The 19,843-nt window shown below is 35.0% G+C and overlaps 4 protein-coding genes across 6 annotated transcripts; all 4 read right to left on the bottom strand.

The window, feature by feature from the left end:
* Positions 1-56: 56 nt before the first annotated feature.
* On the bottom strand, positions 57-2,261 carry LOC107423268 (pentatricopeptide repeat-containing protein At5g19020, mitochondrial). The gene has a single exon (XM_016032799.4). It carries the CDS (start codon positions 2,157-2,159, stop codon positions 63-65), a length of 2,097 nt encoding a protein of 698 aa, XP_015888285.2. The 5' UTR covers positions 2,160-2,261; the 3' UTR covers positions 57-62.
* A 1,646-nt stretch (positions 2,262-3,907) lies between these two features.
* Positions 3,908-6,158, bottom strand: LOC107423252 (uncharacterized protein At5g19025). 3 transcript variants are annotated; one of them, XM_048476745.2, is made up of 2 exons: positions 5,204-6,157; positions 3,908-4,244 (listed from the first exon to the last, which is right to left on the bottom strand). In XM_048476745.2, the coding sequence occupies exons 1-2, from the start codon at positions 5,872-5,874 to the stop codon at positions 4,241-4,243; spliced, it is 675 nt and encodes a 224-aa protein (XP_048332702.1). In that variant the 5' UTR covers positions 5,875-6,157; the 3' UTR covers positions 3,908-4,240. The 3 variants fall into 3 exon arrangements, with proteins under 3 accessions (XP_048332702.1, XP_048332701.1, XP_048332699.1); XM_048476744.2 differs by having other exon boundaries at positions 3,908-4,302; positions 5,204-6,156; XM_048476742.2 differs by lacking the exon at positions 3,908-4,244 and adding an exon at positions 4,490-4,918 and having other exon boundaries at positions 5,204-6,158.
* Positions 6,159-6,890: 732 nt separating this feature from the next.
* On the bottom strand, positions 6,891-10,041 carry LOC107423286 (uncharacterized). Its single transcript, XM_016032822.3, has 6 exons — positions 9,721-10,041; positions 8,860-9,102; positions 8,491-8,602; positions 8,180-8,354; positions 7,751-7,991; positions 6,891-7,518 (listed from the first exon to the last, which is right to left on the bottom strand). Exons 1-6 carry the CDS (start codon positions 9,893-9,895, stop codon positions 7,223-7,225), a joined length of 1,242 nt encoding a protein of 413 aa, XP_015888308.2. The 5' UTR covers positions 9,896-10,041; the 3' UTR covers positions 6,891-7,222.
* A 4,951-nt stretch (positions 10,042-14,992) lies between these two features.
* LOC107423285 (DUF21 domain-containing protein At4g14240) lies at positions 14,993-19,133 on the bottom strand. The gene is made up of 13 exons (XM_016032821.4): positions 18,531-19,133; positions 18,339-18,415; positions 17,994-18,077; positions 17,765-17,878; positions 17,397-17,480; positions 17,195-17,266; positions 16,830-16,897; positions 16,516-16,603; positions 16,300-16,373; positions 15,857-16,208; positions 15,717-15,763; positions 15,542-15,623; positions 14,993-15,372 (listed from the first exon to the last, which is right to left on the bottom strand). The coding sequence occupies exons 1-13, from the start codon at positions 18,775-18,777 to the stop codon at positions 15,265-15,267; spliced, it is 1,497 nt and encodes a 498-aa protein (XP_015888307.2). The 5' UTR covers positions 18,778-19,133; the 3' UTR covers positions 14,993-15,264.
* Positions 19,134-19,843: the final 710 nt, after the last annotated feature.

The following is a 19,843-nucleotide window of genomic DNA, read 5'->3' as shown; positions in this document are numbered from 1 at the left end:
CGCTCCACTAGTGATTTTACACAATAGTGCCTTGCATTTGCTTTCTTTTTTCCATCATTCTATCATACAACACCACTGCACCCAGGTGATTTCTTCAGTTTTTGCATCTGCATTGATCTTCTTATCGAAAATGCCTCCTCCCACTTCCCTGCATCAGCATATATGTTGGATAGGAGAACTCTACCAGGTCCATGAGATGGCTCTAACCTTACCAAACTCTCTGCAGCCCTTTCTCCTATTTCCACATTCCCATGTGTTCTACATGCTGCCAATAATGTTCCCCATATTACGGCATCTGCTTTCATGGGCATGTTCTGAATCAATTCCTCAGCTTCTTGTAACCGTCCAGCTCTGCCCAAGAGATCCACCATACAGCCATAATGCTTGATATTAGGTTCAATGTTGTACACATTCTTCATGCTCTTGAAATATCTCTCACCAGCCTCCACCAAACCAGCATGACAACATGCACTTAAGACTCCAATAAACGTGATTGAATTTAGTTTGATATGAAGCCTCTGCAAATTGGAAAATATTTCGAGAGACAGTTTTGCATGTCCATGCATGGCCAGCCCGCATATGATGGCATTCCACGGTGATACAGTTGACACTTTGTCACGGATTTCATAGAATACATCTAAGGCTGTACTGATACTCCCACATTTGGCATACATATCAATGACTGCTGCACTTAAATTGTCATTAAGAGGGATGGAGTTCTTATGCAAGAATTCATGACCCCATCTTCCAATAATTAATGTCCCTAAAGTAGCAATGGCAGAGAAAACACTCACCATGGTAATTTCATTTGGTTGGATCCCACTAGCTATCATTTCAAGGAAGAGTTCTAAAGCCAAATTAGGCTGTTCACTCTGTGTATAACCAGAAATCATGGTGCTCCATGAAAAAACATCCCTTTCAGGCATCTTATTGAATAACTCCGCTGCCTGTTCTACCATTCCGTTTCTCATATACCCTGCAATTAGGGCATTCCAAGATGCAAGATGATCCTTGATGCCCACTTCAAATTGCAGACGAGCAAGGCTGATGATGCCACAAGCAGCATAAAAGTTAATAATCGTTGCCTGTATAAAATCGTAGCAATCAAAACCTGCCTTAACAATTACACCATGAAACTGCTGACCCTCACCAATGGCTATCAATCGCCCACAAGACGAAATCAAATCCACAACCATGACATCATTGGGTCCCAATCCTGTACGACACATTGCTCTATACAACAACAAAGCTTCGCTCAAGCATTCAATTTGCACATAACCATCAATCATTGTACCCCAAGACACGACATCCTTACTAGGAATCCTTTCAAACAACTCTCTTGCCTGATCAACAAGCCCCGCCTTTGAATACCCATTTAACATTACATTCCAGGAAACTATATTCCGTTCAGGCATCTCATCAAACAAATGTCTTGCATCCCAAACACTCGAACAACTACAGTACATGTGCAACAAATTTGTGGAAACAATAACAAACCCATGAAGCAGCAACCTAATTACCAAGGCATGGAGCATTCGACAATCCCAAATCCCACCTTTATTATGAAAGCAAGATGAAATTACACTCGCCATTGTCACCTCATTCGGGAAAACACCTGCAGACCTCATATCTTTGAAAACCTCAATTGCCTCGGCCCAATAGTCATTCTGTGAAAGACCCATTATCATGGTTGTGTATGAGACACAACCTTTTTCAGGCATACTCTCAAACAAGTTCCGTGCTTTATTCAATTCACCAAATCTAACATACCCAGCAACCATAATATTACAAGAAACCGTATCAACCTTAGAACAAGAGTCAAACAAAGACCGAGCATCCGCAAGAAACCCACATTTCGCGTACATATTAATCAAACTGTTATTGATAAAAGTATTGGATTCTAGCCCAGATTTCAAAACGAGAGAATGGATTTGTTGGCCTTGAAATGTAGCTGATAGGGACGAGCAAGACTTGAGAGCAGAGACCATTGCTAGCTCGTAATCGGAGTTGTGGCCGATTCTGGTCTGGAAGAACATGCGGAGAAGCTCCTCTGGGTTTTGGAAAAGGTGAGGAGGAGCTCCAATGGTTGCAGAGGAAACCCATCTGAGATATATCGATGGAATTGATAGGAACGATTTGGGTCTCAAAGAAAAGATCATGAGAGCAAGAGATGACAGAAGATCTTTTGTGGCAGCGAAGAACTTCGTGGAGGGAAATATGAAAAATAAAGGACCGTTTCATTTATTTATTTTAATTCTTAAAATCTCATTTATTTCTTAAAAACATTTAAAAAAATAAAATAAATTTAAGGTTCATGAGTTCTTGTCATTGCATTAACATCAAAAATAATTATTAAAAAAAAATAACACTAGATAGACCTAATCAGTCCTATTAAATTTTAAAATAATATTAATAAAATTGGAGTTATAATTTTATTGAAAGTATAATTTCTCTTTATAAAATAAAGTTTATGACCCAATGAAAACATAAACTTAAAGACGACGTAAAGTATATGATTTTTGAAACTAATAAAGAATAGATTAATATGCTAGCCTTATTGCATTCATTTTCATAATATAAATTGTTGCTTCTATACTCATAAATAATAATAACAAAAGTTTAGTTGCAAATTTTACTATTATTATAATTTTTTAATATATTGCATATTTTATTTATAATTCATGCTCAGATGCCGAGTGCGCTTTATTTTAGAATAATGTTAAAGGTAATAAATAATCTACCAAATATTATATATTAATATTTAATTGATTAATATATTAATATAATCTTGTTACGGCACTTGTATACATTTTGCAAGCTTTGTTTGATACCTTCAGCATTGAAAGAAAAGGGTTCAGAAATAAACAAGATTAGTAGTTGTCAGCCCCATATAGTGTGCTGAGTTATACCATAGTCCAATTATAAATATCAAGCATTCTTTTAGGGTTCAATTTGACATAATTTGAGAATTCAATTTCACTTAAATTATCACCTGTTTGTAAGAATTCTAGAATATATAAGTTTTTTTCAGAATCTATATATGCATTTGCAAGGCATGCCACAGGACTTAAATTGATGTTTTCAACATCATCAAGTTGAAGCCAACCCCAAATCATATTTTTTGAAGTGATAACTTTGATAAAAGTAAAGTCCAAATATTCAGTTATTTGAAGAGGAAAGCCAATGAGATGTCTGCTAGGGGACACATCATCCTCTTAATCATCACCTTGGCCTTCCTCTATTTCTTTAAACTACTTGGAAATATCTTATTATTTATACAATGCAATTCAGTCTCTGCAAAAAACATGTACAAACCATTTTATATCTGAATTTCCCTTACATATTTACTTTAAAAGAAAGAAATATAAAACTTTTTATGTCTTTTCTTTCCCTACTAAATAGAAAACAGCATATATATACATATAATCTAAACAAATGTTTAATGATTTGTTGAACTGTATAGACGTCCACGGATTGATTGTGTAGGCAGGTGTCGTATAATCATTTTGCCCAAAATTGAAATTGAAATGATACATAAGACTCATTAATCGAACAGTGCTCATACAGGTTAACAGAAAATCAGCTAGAAAGTATGCCAATTTAATTGATTTGCGAGACATTAATACAAAATTTATGCACTAGATGCTATGGTTTATATTAGGCCAACATATAATTGCACTCGAAATGCATTGCAATAGGAAAACTTTCAGAAAGGGCATCGAATGCAAAACAACAACTGCATGATGCCCATAAGTTGAGGAAACAAAGCTCTACATGGAAGTCCAATATCTTAAGGTTAAAGAAACATAATATGCTTAATCTAAGAAATCAAATCACCCCAGACTAGACTAAGGCACAAGAAAAACAAATATTTGGTAATTGTATGACTGGGAAAGAATCAGGGGCATGATAAACTAATGATAGAAAGTGATTAATAAGGAATTCAAACACAGCAAAACTTGGTAACATCCTATAATTTGTCTAAATTGTGGTTTTAAGAAAACAAAATAATAATAAAGGATTTTATTACAGCTTTCGATTCTAATATATTAAGAGAGAAAGAGAAGTCACACATCTTTTTCAATATGCAATGAGGATTGGCCATTCTTTGATTACTCTCCTGCATTATATCCTTCCTTATCCCACTGTGAATCTTAACACCTGCCCCCAGTTACAACTAAATCAATCCAAACTTCTCCATCAAACTCATAAAGCCTCCAGAGTGATTGCAGAACAATTTCTACCTTGTACCACAAAGATTGATGTCTGAGTTATACGCTTCCAAGACTCCTGATTTATTAACTGTAAAGCACCATTTCATTGAAGTGGTGACAAAAATATCACAATACGCCAAAAATAACAAAACCTATTCCTTTTCTTTCCACCTAATATCTAAGCATACAAACTATGCCCAATTAATTCACTACTGAATTTACAATCTTCATTTAGAAAACAAGGAACCCAGTATGGGAACAGAAATTGCACTAACTTGAACGATAAACAAAACTCACTGTCTCACGCCGGATTATATTCAATATGATAGCACGTCTAGCAATAATTTATACCATTACACTTCATGATAGCAGAGTAATATACAAGAAGGGAAAAAAAAAAAAAAAAAAAAAAAAAAAAAAAAAAAGAAAAGAAGAAGAAAAAAGTTCTTTTACTAGTTATTGTTTCAAGACATGAACTTCCACCTCCATAACAAAAATTTGTACTTTGTGTGCATAAATGGTTCTGCTCTCGTCGATGAATCACAAGATCGCAAAGATTTATTTTATGTAAGAAGTAAGAGCTAAACGTAGAGTAAAACACTAGAATTTTAAATTCCATAGAATATAGCAGATCAAGATTCATCCATCCACACATGCCCAGCATAATTCAATTCAGTGAGAGAAACTGCTCAAATCTTCGAGTCCTAATGCAAAGATTTCCAATAAAAATTTTCTCACTCACACAATGATCCAGATCAATTATAAACACTGAAAATGCACTGAATTGAATTCTTTTCCGTTTCCATTTTCCATTTCCAATAAGCTTTTAATCCAATTATCCCCATTAAAAAATGTCACCAAAAATAGAAATTGATAACAAAGAAATTGAAAAAAGGACCCTCCCAATTGAACAAATCATCTGCTTACAAAGAAATGGGCATTGACACCACCTATAATTCGAATTCAAAAAAAAAAAAAAAAAAACTCACTTCTTATGCCGCCGACCACGCTTTGGTCCCCAACCCTCAAGCTTAGCAACAGGGCATCCACAGCGGGCATGGAAGAGCAAAACCGCACGGCCATTCGGCGGAGCCATCTTCCTCAGCTCAGACCTGAGACACTCGTAATCCGGATTCCCTTCGCTTCCACCTTTCCAAGGCAACCTATCGATCTCCTTCGAACCATTCTTGACGCACTCTTCAGTCTGCAATTGCAAATCGAACTCCATAGCCTTCTTCAATCCTTTGCATCCGGGCTTATCACACTTCCGGGATCGGGCACCACAACAGAACTCGAGGAAGATGACGGCGAAGGCGAAGGCGACGAAGAAGCCGAGGATGTAAGGGAGAGGGAGGTGGTGGAGGTGGAAGGTGGAGGAGGAGAGGAGGATGGAGAGGGAGTTGAAGAGGTAGGAGAAGTAGGAGGTGACGAGGAATGTTCCGGAGAAGAGGACGAGGATGAGTATGAGGAGGTCGAGAGTGGCAGATGGAGAGTGCTTGCAGAGGAGGGAGGAATTAGGGTTAGGGTTAGGGTTTGAGGATTTGGGCTTAGGAGAAGCCGATGTTGAGGAAGAGAGGGTTGAAGAAGAAGACGATGAGGGCATGGTGATGGTGGTGGTAATGGAGGAGGAGGAGGTGGTGACAAATAACAGATGGCGCATGTTAGAGAAACGTAACGGAGTTTCTCTCTCTTTCTCTCTCTCTCTCTCTCTCTCTCTCTCTCTCTCTCTTTTATTTTTATTTAATTTTCATTTTACATATATATATATATATATATATATTATTATTATAATTAAGGGGAAGTGTAAGTGTGAAATTTTTGTCTGTGTTTGGATCGAAGGAAAAGAAAATTGCGAGAGGAAGAAGAAAATTAATGGAGGCGTGGTGGGGTGCGCATGTTAGCTCTTTGCTTGCTTGTTTGTTGGTGGTGGTGAGTTTATCCACGCGCTCTTCTGAGAGACTGGGAGTTGTTAAGCTTAAATGGAAGCCTTCCCATCTGTGCAAGAGATCATAAATATTCTTTTCTTTCTTTTAGTTTTTATTTTTTATTATGATTTATTTACTTATCTATTAGATTAACTTTTAATTGGATAATAATTTTAAAAATCAAAACATTATTTGTTAATGGTTAAATTTTCAAACTAAATAAAAAATAGATAATTGAAAAGTCTTCAGAATTCAAAAGATATCTTCTACTTCTTTTTTTCTTTTTTTCTTTTTTTTCAAAGAAATGCAATTTAATGCTTATACCAATGCATGAAATTGAAAGATTTTATATTTTTTAAAACCATTGCATTTTCATTCATTTAAATTCATGACAGATTCTATCTCCATTCTCATTTATAATTTTTTTTTCCTCAATTAATTTAATAAACACTTACACATACCAATAAAAATCATGATTTTCAATCCAATCCACCAATCAAGAATTTAGACCTTTTTTTTATCATTATTATTTTATTTTTTCTTCCCTACATAATTGATACTCTTCTCAGTTACAATGAAAGAAATTAAATAGGATAACAAAAATGAATGAGATTTTGAAATCAGAAATTAATTTTAGGCCATCTGTTAGTCTCCCTTGATGGCTATCAAAACCATAAACAAGCCCATAGATTGTCCACCAAAAATCAATGTAATCAAAGAAAAAGACCACCACCCACATTCAATCAAATACTAATATTTAAAATAGGACTAACTCAATTTGATAGAAAGAAACTAATACAAAGCAAAGGAAAAATGTTTCAAGATCAGGAGATTTTAAGTGCATACTAGGCCTTAAAAGATATATGAAATTACAATACCAACATTTCATCCCCTTCCAATTTTAATATCTCCATCACATCTATACATATACATATGCATCCTAGCCAGATCAAGCTAAGTTATTCAGTGATCTTCTCATAAGCCAAGGAAAAGAACAAAACATAATTACATGAACAAACGCCATTGACAACTACTTAACTATTAAAACTCTGGTTATGACAGAAACATTTTTGAACAAGGCACCTAAAAGAACTCACGATCAGGGAGGATAAGAGGAGCAATGAGGGACCACACGTATAAAGCTGCAGTAACCCATTCCGTAGCTATTCGGACCCAGGTTGATGTCCATCCAACATCTATCAGGTCTGAGCTCTCGTATGCGTTCGTCCATCCTGAAAGAAGCATTGCTGAATACATGCTAGCCAGGGCAAATATCAGGTGGAAAAATGTGTATGAATAGCTAACAGGTCGTGATTCATTTTCCTTCTTTTCTTTCCCTTCTTCTATCTCTTCACCTTCAAGAAGAGGTTTTGTAGCACCTGCAAAGCAAGATTTAACAATTGTACGAGAACATTTCAATCACTAATATATGATAAACATCAGAGCAGCTTCACATTTAATTGAAGGGCTTTCAAAACATTATTGAAAGAAGCAGAAGCTGAGGTGTCTACTAGTTGTACTTTTGAGTTCTCTGTCTTGGTACTTAAGTAAATTAAAAGAGGTAGAAGAAAAAGAAGAAGACTAAGTTTAAGTCTGTATCAATTTAAGTACCTGACTTCGGTGAAGATGGTGGTGAAAGAAAAGTTGTTGAAGATCCAGCACGAAGTGCCGAGTATATAACTGAAAGAACAGTTGTCAGCATCCCAAGAATCAGGGTACTTGTGGATACCGCTGTGGATTTGTTATGAAGACCATTGCATGCATAGTCACGAGGTTCACTAGAAAGACCCGTGTAGCAAATGTAAGCACAATAAATAGATATCACAGATGCAGGCAAGAGGCTGCCATTAACCTGTTTGAAATTCCAAACGAAATCATTTTGTAAGCAAAAGTTACTTTTTATCCTAAAAGGAGTGTGACACCTCAAAAGTCCCAGGTTTGCCACACTTAGTAGATGTGTGTATTAGGGGGAGGACAATGGGGATGATGAATAAGATTAAAAATGAGGGAATTAACAAGAAAATATAATATTCTCCTTACCTTGGGATGTAAGGCAATAATACCAAATGCAATTGCAAGGATAATAGTCATCACGATAAAGAAGACATTGAGACCACAGTCATGACCGGAGGGGTTGAACCAAATGAACAGAAGTCCAGAGAGTGTAAATGCAGCAAGGTAGCATACAACTGATACAGCAAGTAAAGCAACATACCTAAAGAATATACAGATATGGAGTTAGGAATCAAAATATGAGCAGGAAAAGGAAAATTTATGGAAAATGAAGTGTTTTTTTTTTTTTTCCTTTTTGTTGTTTTTGCAAGCAGATGAAGTAGGATACTTGAACCAACCATTTTTGTTCATCTTTCTCAACCCAAGCATCATTCCATGAATGAGTAAAGTCAAGTAGAATAAGCACTTGTACAAGTAAAAATAAGCCAGCTCCGAATTTTGATAAAACTCCTGCAAATACAGAGAGTTGGCACAGATGATGACAAAATATCAAGACAAGAAGTACGATTTAAAATGGTTATAAATCCAACTTGATAATGATAATTAGAGACACTGTGACTAGCAAACAAATAAAATCAGCTATTTATTTCACATATGAAAATATCAAGGAACACTCACAAAGTCCCCACCAACACCAGGTTAATGAAAAGCATCAAAAGACAAACATTGCCTTGAAATCAAATTAAATCTCTCAGTTAGTAACCGACCATATATCGAGATGATGACATTTGGCATAAAAAACATGAGGATGATCAACAAAATCCATATCACTATCTTTGCAGTCCATCCACCATGATGCCATGAATCGCGTCTGTCATTTTGGTCCTTTACACCAATCATTATAAGAGCAAATACTGCAAAAAACAAGAAATTCCCCAGGCTCACACGAAGAACTGCTTGTATCTGATACCATTCCTTTGAGTGAGTTTCTGAACCAGAACCACTTATCCCTATAAACACCAAAAAAAATAAAAAATAAAACAAGGGCAAGAACAATGACATAAGAGCTACCTTAGAGTCAAATAAGTAAAGAAATTTCCATAATCTGTTAATGAGAATCAATAAAATATGATATATACATATATATATATATATATATATAAACCGTATGGTCTCTAGCACTCAAACAAGTCTGGTAGTAGAAATAAATCGAATCTTTTACAATTTTTGCCTTTGGGAGATATTAATGCTTCATATAGAGTTCACTGAGAAATTCTAATTAGCATAGATAACAGAAAGTTAGGATAAAGAAAAATGATTGTCAACATGGCTTACAGAGTTATACACTTTATAGTGATCCCAAATCGCATTTCCCAATTAATCTTCAATCTACTAATCCTAAAACAAAGTCTGCATTTTCTTATCAGTAACCCGTTTTCAGGAAAATGGCAATTAAAATTAAAAGCAAGCAAACCCCAAAAAAAAAAAAAAAATCGAAAATTCCCAATGTTGCATCTTTAGCCAATAATCATTAAGCACAAGGCACTAAAAAGCTAAAAAAAGATTGGAACTTTCACATACCCAATAGAAAATTAGCTAAAAAATTTTTGAAATCATTTAAAACTCACATGGGAATTTCTCCAAAAGGGGAGCTCCAACTTCTCTGAGAATCCAAGAAACGACGAGTGAAATGCCGAAAATACCACAGTAAGCGATTCTAGCTGATGCCTTGGAGATCCCAGAGGCCACGGAGGAGCAGAGTCCACAGGACGAAGCAACACAGCAAGACGCCAAGCACGACATCCCTCTGTGTGTATGTACGTCGAAACTACGTCGTTTGGATGGTTTTTACGAGGCAAAAGTTGTAGTTGTAGTTCTAGTTTGTAGAAGATGATGCTGAAGGAGAGCTTCGAGGAAGAGGGTTGTAATTGATAACTATCTACCATTCTTGGAAGTTTCTGATAAGTTGAAAATTTCAACAATTTGACAAAAAAAATTTTTTTTTTTTTTCTATAAAATAAATAAAATTTTTAAGAGTCTCAATATGGTGGGCCTTATATGAATCATCTTAGATCGAAATTGTTGTTGGGCCCAAATGGTTTTTTATTGGGCCGAATAGATTTTCTCTCACAGCCCTCTAAACCAATGTTAATTCATTATTTATAATTTTCTCTATTTATTCATTATAAGTAAATAAGTGAGGAAGATATATACAATATATCCAATCCAACCCTCTAAATCTTTTTGCCTTTAAGCTTTTCAACTGATCAATCTTTTATCTAAATCTCAATTTTCAATTTATAATTATTAAATGAATAGTACTAAAGGCATCAAATAAGTCTATCAAAATATATATAAAATTTATGTGTTAATATTTTATTCATTAATATAATTTAGTTATGAATAAATAAATCCTCGAAGAAATAGATATAACTAAACATAAGTTAATTAAATATTAACACATGAAATTTATACATTTTGATTGATTTATTTGGTTTCTCTGATCATTATATTTTGAAATTAATTATAGATTACAATCTAATCTTTCACTTAATAAATTTATTTATTATTATTTTTTTTTTTTTGTGTTTTTGTTTTATGTTGATCATTGTAACATTTTCAATATTGTAGAAGAACCCACGCAAAAATAAAGAACAAAAGCAATTGGGAAGAAAATGTTTGGCCGGCTAATAAAATACAATGAGAGAAATAATTATTAGAAATAGCTACAAGCCTTCAGCTAGCATATGCAAGCACATGGAGCTGTAGTATAATATTCTTAAAGTGGAAACTACATAAAAACCAGGTATAGCTAAAGTACATATATAGATATTGAGAGAGAGACCAGAAATTTCAGTTTTCAAGTTGGAAACTCAATAATTTGTAAACTCCTGAAGAAGCATCAATCAATTATTAGGCAAAAACAAACTCCATTACGACATATACTGTTTTTTGCTGCTAAACTGCATGTATATGTATATATAGTAAGAGTACACGCTATATATATACATACAGGAGCAACCTAATAAATATCTGTGGGTTTATATCCTTATCAGGAAATTAATAATGGTTATCATCAAATCGAAAAGATCAGCATAGCTTTATGTTTTCTGGGCTTTTGCCTAAAATCTGGTCTAAAAGCAAATTTGATCAAATTTCTCCCTCTTTTATGACAGTGGGAGGATTTAACAGCTCTTTTTCCATGATGTTTCTTTAAAGGGAATGTTGTGATTGTGGTGTCTCAGTTAGTCACATCTTCACCAAAACCAGATAATCTAAACCCACTTACTGTCCCCATTATTGTACTTCCCACACACTCTCAACTGAAGAAAATTAAGACCCCCACCACCTCTATATTTTACTTTCCGTTCCTTTTCTTGCTTTTCTTTTCTTTTCTATCTTAAAGCCTATCAGTTTGTATAAAAAGCACAATATTCCAATGGTGTTTACCAACTTGATAACACTATCCTGCCTGTTCTGCAACAGTTTCTGATGCAGACTGAGCAGCTTCATTTTTGGGTCCAGAGAACTCATTCATCTGTATCTTTGGCCATCCTTATACTTGGATTTTACTTGTTCACAATTATATATATAGCTGTATATATATATACATATATAAATCAGTAAGATTAGAAACCACTCAAGAAGGTCCACATAGATTTATATGCGATAATGAAGATCTTATCTTTGAAGCTTAAATTTCTTAAGGATAAGGTTTTTATCCTTTTTCTTGTCAATCTTTTGCATGGCAATTGGACATGATTAGACAGGTTGAATATGAAGCTGGGTTTTGTAATCTTCCTTGTTAATAGACTTTGGAGAGACTTAGAAATAAAGAAGGAAGCGATATTTTTGAAATCTAGTGGTCACGTGATGTTTTCAACCCTTTAAAAATTTTCATGGTTTTCTCAAAATGCAAACATAGAGAAACAGAAAAACTTATACATGTCCAAAAAACAGGATAATGAAGTGGGGCTCAAACTTCATGGAAGATAAAGTCCATGTTTTTGTACTTTGGAACTGCTTTCAGGAGAGTGACAGTCATGAATGGCAGGCAAAAAAATTAAAAAAGAAAAAATAAGTGAAAAAGATGTTTAAGTTGAATTTAGATGGAGAAGGGCACGTGACACAGATAAACTGTGATGGCACAAATGGGACCCTTTGACTAGGGTCCTTTTGAAAGTGTGTATGTGGATATAAATGGAAAGGCATTCTCTGTGATCAGTTTGATCCCCAATAAATTTTTAAGGGTATTTTTGCAATTTAGAGATATCAAATAAGGGAAGGAAAAAATATGGGCAAGAGATTCGATAAATGGAGAAGAATAGTGAGACAGCAAAGAGGAAAGCTCTATATTATGAGGGTCTGCATAGAGATGCTCCTTGGCTTGCGCAAGTACTGACTATTTGGTACGCAGGACCATACTGTAATACTTATGTCGTATTGGACTGTAATATATCATACTAATTACCACAGGGCATTTGATGCAGGCTGATATATATTTTGTACAGTTTTTGGTCTCCATGCGTTTGTCCACTTTGTTAAATGTTTCCTACTTTATCAGCTTTTGTATTGCTTGCTTTTGGATTTGGTCGGTTTTTGTAACCAAAACCTATGATCAGAATGTAAGAAATATGCGTATTTCAGCGTTCTTTATCTTTGATCTCATTTATTGTACTCTATCTTCTTCTTCTTCTTCTTCTTTTTTTTTCTTTTTTTTTTTTAATTTTTTTTTAATTTTTATTTTTTTTGGTGAATAAAGATTGCATGTAAGCACAAAAGAAAACTCACAAAAAGTAGGAAGATTACAAACCAGATGTGCTCAATTTGATATAAGAAAAAACTTCAAATCACAAGTAGAGTAACTGAGTTTCTGAAACACTTTGAATATTGCGTGTCTTGGGAAACTTCTGCACATGCTTCATGTCCAATGCAAATACAAAAGCTGTCATTTCCTTTGCCTACCCAAAAGCGACTGCTTAACCTCATTAATTTTTTTTCCTTCCAATTTGCCTACTTTCTTCACTATTGTTTTCTGCAACTACAATCTAATTGACATAACCAAAGTGTACTTTCAGATTCCATGCAAATCCCACAGCTTTTGTTTTTCTGTTAGAAAGTACAGTAAAAAGAGAGATTTATAGAAAAAAAGATAAAAGAAATTCATGGAGGCAAAAGATATCTGTTGGTCATTCTCCCAAAAGCAAAAGCCTCCAACATATTCCCCCTTTTTCGGCCATAAGCGTCCATATACTTTTTCTCTGACTAAAACTTCTCTAGCTGTGATTAACTTGTCGACCTAACCAGAAAATTGTACTCTTTGTTTGAACATTGTTAGACAAACAAAAATAGAAAGCCCCAATTACGTAGAATTCATTCTAATTTTGTTTCGTTAGCACTTTATAGTAATGTACGTACGTACTCAATGAAACTAAATTAGCTAGCTAGAATTCAGAAAGTCGGGAAACAGTCTGAATTCCTACTTTTTCTAACATAATTTTTCATCACAAAAATATTATAGTTTTTCAAGGAAATAAACAAACCCAAAATTTCATTGAATGCTTGTGAAACCGAAAAGGTACTATTGTGTGCTATGCGTGCCGTCTTTACATTAAGAAATACCTCTTTCAAGGAATCCAAACTAAAGGGTTAGCTGGAATTTTCTTGGTTTTGTTGCATGGTATGCTTAATTTGCTATGTTTGTTCATACAAAATTGAGTCTTTTTGGGACAAATTAAAAGTCCCTCTATAATAGAGACAGGGATGGCCTTCAATTTTTTCAGACGATAAAAAGCCAGAAACCAGTCCTTTTCCAGGGTGATTGGCAGGGGAGACAAGCTGATGTGTCTGCTTTGTCATCTTTGATTCATTGGGACCACTTTTTTTTTTTTTCAAAAGAAAAGAAAATTGTTAAAACCAGTCAATGCCCAACACTTGTCCATCCGCTAACACATAATGCTCTGTCAACATATTTCGGTGCACATAGTCCCTCACTCTCTCTCTCTCTCTCTCTCTCTCTCGCTATATATATATATATATATATAAGCCTCCTTACATTCCATCAGATATATTCAGATTTCTTAGAGCTTTACAATTTTCAAAACCATCTTCTTTTGTCAACCAAAAGTTAAAAAGTTTTCTGTCCTCTAACTGAATCACCATGAGTAGAACTGGCCAGTTTTCCTCCATTAGAGTCCCGAAGATTCGACCATGGCAGAAGTGTTCGAGGGTGATCCGTGAACAACGAACAAGGTTTTATATCATATGGAGGTGTACTGTGATTCTCTTAAGCTGGGATGAGAGGCTTTGATGGTTGAGAAAGGAGTAGGCTTAAGGAAAAGTTATCTTACTAGGTACATGGAGAATAGCTGGTGAGGAAAGTATGCAAAATTTTGAATCAATTTGATTTTCTATTTTTGTTGGATAGAACCATAGTATTGGCCCTTAACTTTTGTTGCAGAAGGTCAACTTGCAGAAATTGTGGTTGATAAAATAGATATAGTTTTATTTGCTTGTTAACCATGTCATATATAGTTTTATATATTTTAGTTTTTTATGTGGTATATACCTCTCTCTCTCTCTCTCTCTCTCGCTGTGAATATTCTAATATATGTATTATATTATATTTTCTTAAAAATCTAAATAATGGTGCTTTCCAGTTAGACTTGGCTTTCAAATATTATGTAAATAGACAAGACTCATGTAACAAATATCAAACATAAAAGCAAATTCCATCAAGAGAACAGAGCTTATCAACATCATCATGATACACGCAGGTCGTCTATCACCTTGGGGTCTGGTGACTTCTCTTCTCTCGGGTAAATTAATACAAACACCTTTATTTTATTTTATTTTATTTTATTTTTTTTTGTTGGGAAAACTAGTGGTTCGAGCCCAGGAGGATCAAAATCAAAGATGTTTTACGTACATATTCAGCTCAAGCCACTAAACATATTTTATAAATTAATGCGGCGTGAAATTTAAGACAAGCATACGTAAATTCCTAAACAAACTACCCAAAAAAAAAAAAAAAAAAAACAAAAACAAAAATACAAAAAAATTACATTTTATGTAACAACGCCCCAGCCACACTCTTCCTTTCTCTGCTTCAGTTTGAATACAAATATGTCTTCCTTGGAGAGATCATTCGAATTGAAAAATGACTTGTCGCGCTATTGTCGTTTGTTCCCATGTTCGCTAAAAGCCCCTTGTAACCTGGGCGAGTTCAAATTGTCCTCAACTGATTTCTTCGGGGTTAGTCCTTGCTTACTTTGACCTCCCTGGGAATCATAAAAATATTAGATAAAACTTATAAGCATCAACTACTAGAACCAATCACAGAGTGTAGAAGACAAAAAAAGGATGTTATGAAGGCACCGAGTCGGTTTGGTTCATCAATCATTCTAATTGATATTGCTATGAATGAACTAAAAAATAGTGTACACTTACTGGTCCCTTCTGGCCGGTTAACCTACGAATTGATGGTGCCCTTGCCATCGATGAAGCAGCTGCGGCTGCAGCGACACGTATCCTGCAAACAAAGATTGAAGCAAAAAAACAAAATCTTGGGAGATTGTCACTTGTACCAAAAAAAAAACTTAAAAACTTTTTATCTCTGGCATACCTTTTATGTACATCAACATATTCATCTGTTTCATCCACAATCTCCTCCTGCATTTGTCAACCAAATCCTTACTCAGTAATCTACAGCAAAACAAAAGAATTTTCACAAAATGAAAGAGATAACAAAGTGTAGAATTTTACCTGCAGAAGTTCTTCAAATACATCTTCCAGGGTGATAATACCTATGACTTCTCCATCTTCTATGTCATCTGACAAACTGGGCAAACCATTACTTTCCTTACTTAAATTGGTAGGCTTTGTAGCCCTGTCAATGTCAACAACAACACTGTCGGATTTTTTATCCTGCTTGGCAAGAAGAGGAGTAGTCAGTTGGGAGTCCCCGCCGTTTTGCTTTTTTCCTTCAACTTTCTCCGCATCAATCATTGGTGGAAGGGCCTTGCTTTTCCCTTTAGTCTTCACCACAGCTGCCATATGACTGCTGCCCTTCTGAAACTCATTCAATATATCATACAGTGGCATATCTGCAGGAACCCTGGGAACAGGATGCATACGTGAAAACTTTGACAGTCTGTACTCACTTCTGGTTAAGAAATAATTAGGCATTTAAGGTTGTAAAAGCATACCGGGGAATTCTTCGGATGGAAACAGCACTGACTGGGGTCTCTGTTTCTGGTCGGACTGTAAGAAGACTTTTCACCTAGTCCCATCAGAAGTAACACAGTTAAAGAAAAAAAGGAGGAGTATAACGGTACCAATTGTTAATTCAATTAACATTGTCAAACCTTTGAATTCATAGGCGATAGAGATATCAACTAGTTTAAAGTTTTAAAAAAACCTACCAAAAGAAGCCCAATGACATTCTTTGGATTCCCAGAATAGACAGGGACTCGACTATGACCCCGAGCAAGAATTTTCCCCATGGCTTCCCTGAGTTGTTATTCAACCAGAAGAGGAGAGAAATAAGGTTAAAATATAGAAAAAACTCTTCTTGTTATCAAGAACATCTGCTAAAAATACCAAATTAATTTAAGGAAACACATCTATTTTTTATGGTTATGATTACAAAATCTTTCAGACATATTCAAATGCAAGAAGATAGGTCATGTAGTTCAACATAAGCAGAAGCTCACCATTTGATATGAGCAGAACTTACCAGTCTAACTTTGAGTTAACATCTAAGGAAAAGGTTGATTCGATGGGTGTCATAGCCTCCTCAGCGGTCTGTTTGATTAATTAGAAAATAAAATAAAAATTTTACATTGTGATCATATTAATAAATATCAAAAGTGTGAAGGTTTATTGAAAGAAAAGGAAGAACTGTCCGACAGAATATAATTAAAGCTTGTACATGAAGTAGGAACCAGACGTTCAAATTAATAGTTCAACAGCTTTTCCTTTTATTTTTGCAAATTCTAGAGCAGCATATTACTAGTTGCTCCACTTCCACTTCTGATCCAAAAGCAGTAAAACTACAAGAGATAAGCATCAGAAAATATTAATTGGCATCAGCATGCCTACCTTTTCAGTTAAATCAAGTGCACCACTGATAATTGTTGTCTCATCATGTGTAAGTTCACCTCCCTTGCCAGCCTGTATACAAGAACAAAAGGACGTTATAATAAGTACTAACCAACATAGATTATGGTTATACTTCAACTTATAGATGCAGTTGGATGGTTTTATCAAATATGCAAATAAATTCTGAAGAGCTACACTTTACCTCCTGGCTATGGATGGAGACAAGGGCTTTCAACTGAGCTCTCCTAAATAATGCTTCATTGTGTCCCAGTACCCAGTCCAATATCTAGAATGCATATTCTCAATGTTAAGAAGTATATACAAGTCAATGCAATCTGAAAAAAACTTATTGTTTAAGCATACAGATTCAAATTTACTGTTTTTATATCCAGGCCTCCAAAGTTTAAAGTAAAAACATAGGTTCAAGAGAGCGAAATTTAAAAGTTGATTGAAATATTAATTACTAAGTAAAGATAAAGAACATAAAAAGAAAGTATTTGCCTCCCTCTTCTCCATAATTACTTGGCAATTACATATAATCAATTTTATGTAACCCTATCAAAATTATACCTTGCCAATCGGATACGCAATCGGATAGCAAATAATCATTAGAATCCGCACAAGATAAACAAAGTTGGCACCAACAGCAAGTCCATATCTAGAGCATATAGCTTGTGGAATAACCTGATAAATAAAATAAATAAAAACAAATCAAGTTCTAAAACAGAACAACAATTCCTTATCTAAAAAACAGAGCTATCTAAACAACAACAAAAAAGGCTAGCAAATAAACACACACCTCTCCGAAAAATAGAACGAAAGTCACAGACAGAATTATAGCGACATACTGATTGAAAAGTTTATCCAAGTATATAGGAAGTGCCTGCACATTGCAATTATAACAAAGTCAATTAGAAGATCTTAAAAATGTTAGCACTCCCCCCCCCCCCCCCCCCCAACCCAAAAAAAAAAAAAAAAAAGAAAAGAAAAAGAAAAATCAATCTAAAGCAAAATAAATGCCTCAACTCTCTCATAGAATAACTAACTACGAACCTCAACCTCAAAAATTCTAAATACACACACCGTACAAATACATCAAAGATTAAAAAAGAAAAAAAAAATACCAAAATTTGCAAATACTTACTTCCATGGCAACGGCATTACATAGAAGCAAAGTGACAAGAAGCTGATGCTGCTTCTGAACCACTGGAAGTATAGCAGCTTTAAAAAAATAATAATATTAAAAATAAAAATTAGATTATAAATTCTGATAATTCAATCCAAATATTGATGGAATAGAGAAAGCATTGAGAAATCGAAGAAGAATTTGGAATACCAGCTTGCTTTTTCTCAGAGGGAGTGCCACTTCGCTGAAGAATCTCGAGGTCGACGAGACCGAGAGACATGAGGCCTAGGGTTAGACCTGACATTATTCCGGCGAACAGGACAAGAAAGCAGCAGATCCCCGCGTAAACGAACCACCACACCGATCCAAACGGTATGCCGCTTCCGATTTCCGATTCCAACCCCCCCGGGTTCCGACTCAGCATCCGAATCGCCATTACCGCGTTTATCAGCTGCATAGCTTCTTCTTCTTCTTCTTCTTCTTCTTCTTCTTCTTCAATTGGCTTTCGATCTCTCTCTCTCTCTCTCTCTCTCTGCGGTCTTTCTTTCACTAGAATTCGAAAGAATTGTCTTTTTCAATTTTTTTTTTTTTTTTTTTAAAACCGCAAAAGAGAGAGATAGAGAGAATGAAATAAACGTGTCAGGATCAGGGAGGTATGATATGATTCTGCGGGTACCTGGTTTCTGCTACTGAGAATGTTCACGTGGGCCCAACAAACCGACGGTGACGATGCGAATCCTTTCAAAGCCACACGTGATCGCTTAGGAATAAGCAGGATTGGTGCGCTGTACGAAATTACAAGTTCATGTCTCTCATTTTTATGATCTGGGAATGGATTCTCTGACTCTTGACCAGAGAAATAAATAAATGAAAGACAAATGTTTTTTAATAAATTTAGTGAAAAATATTATCGGTTATTGTATTTTATAATATGATGCATTGTCTGTGTCAAATTTGGCATTTAAAAATTGTAAATTATATATATATATATATAATATTTTATATATATATATTTTTTGGCTGAAAGGGGATAGTTATATTAACAAAAAACAAAGCAAACACACACAAACAACATGATGCCAGGAACCAGGAAGTGGTTTAACAACTTCCACAATCCTGATCCAGAAGGTTTGTAAAGATATTAGAGTTTAACAAAAAATGAATCATACATCTTCCTGGGTTGACCAAGTCCCATTGGCCGTGACATGTGCTAGCTGATTAAGGTTCCTTGGGACCCAAACAAAGGAAATAGCCTGAAACCTAGAGCAAAAAACAGATGTTTTCCTAATAAAAATAGAGGTAGACCAGTGCACAGAGTACTTGTCAGGATCGTTTATGCTTTGGATTACAGCTTTCGAGTCGCTTTCATAGATAATATGGGTATAACCCTCCTCGACAGCCATAGACAGTGCATGGAAGATTGCAGCCACTTCTGCAGCTTCTAGCCTATCGATCTTCTCCCTTATCACTTGAACCTTCAGAATTCTACCAAAATGATTTCTTGCCACCAGATCGAGACTAGC

This window comes from Ziziphus jujuba, chromosome 3 (assembly GCF_031755915.1).
Source record: "Ziziphus jujuba cultivar Dongzao chromosome 3, ASM3175591v1".
Lineage (NCBI taxonomy): Eukaryota > Viridiplantae > Streptophyta > Magnoliopsida > Rosales > Rhamnaceae > Ziziphus > Ziziphus jujuba.
Note: the sequence above shows the minus strand (reverse complement) of the source record. Positions and strands in the feature narration are given on the sequence as shown.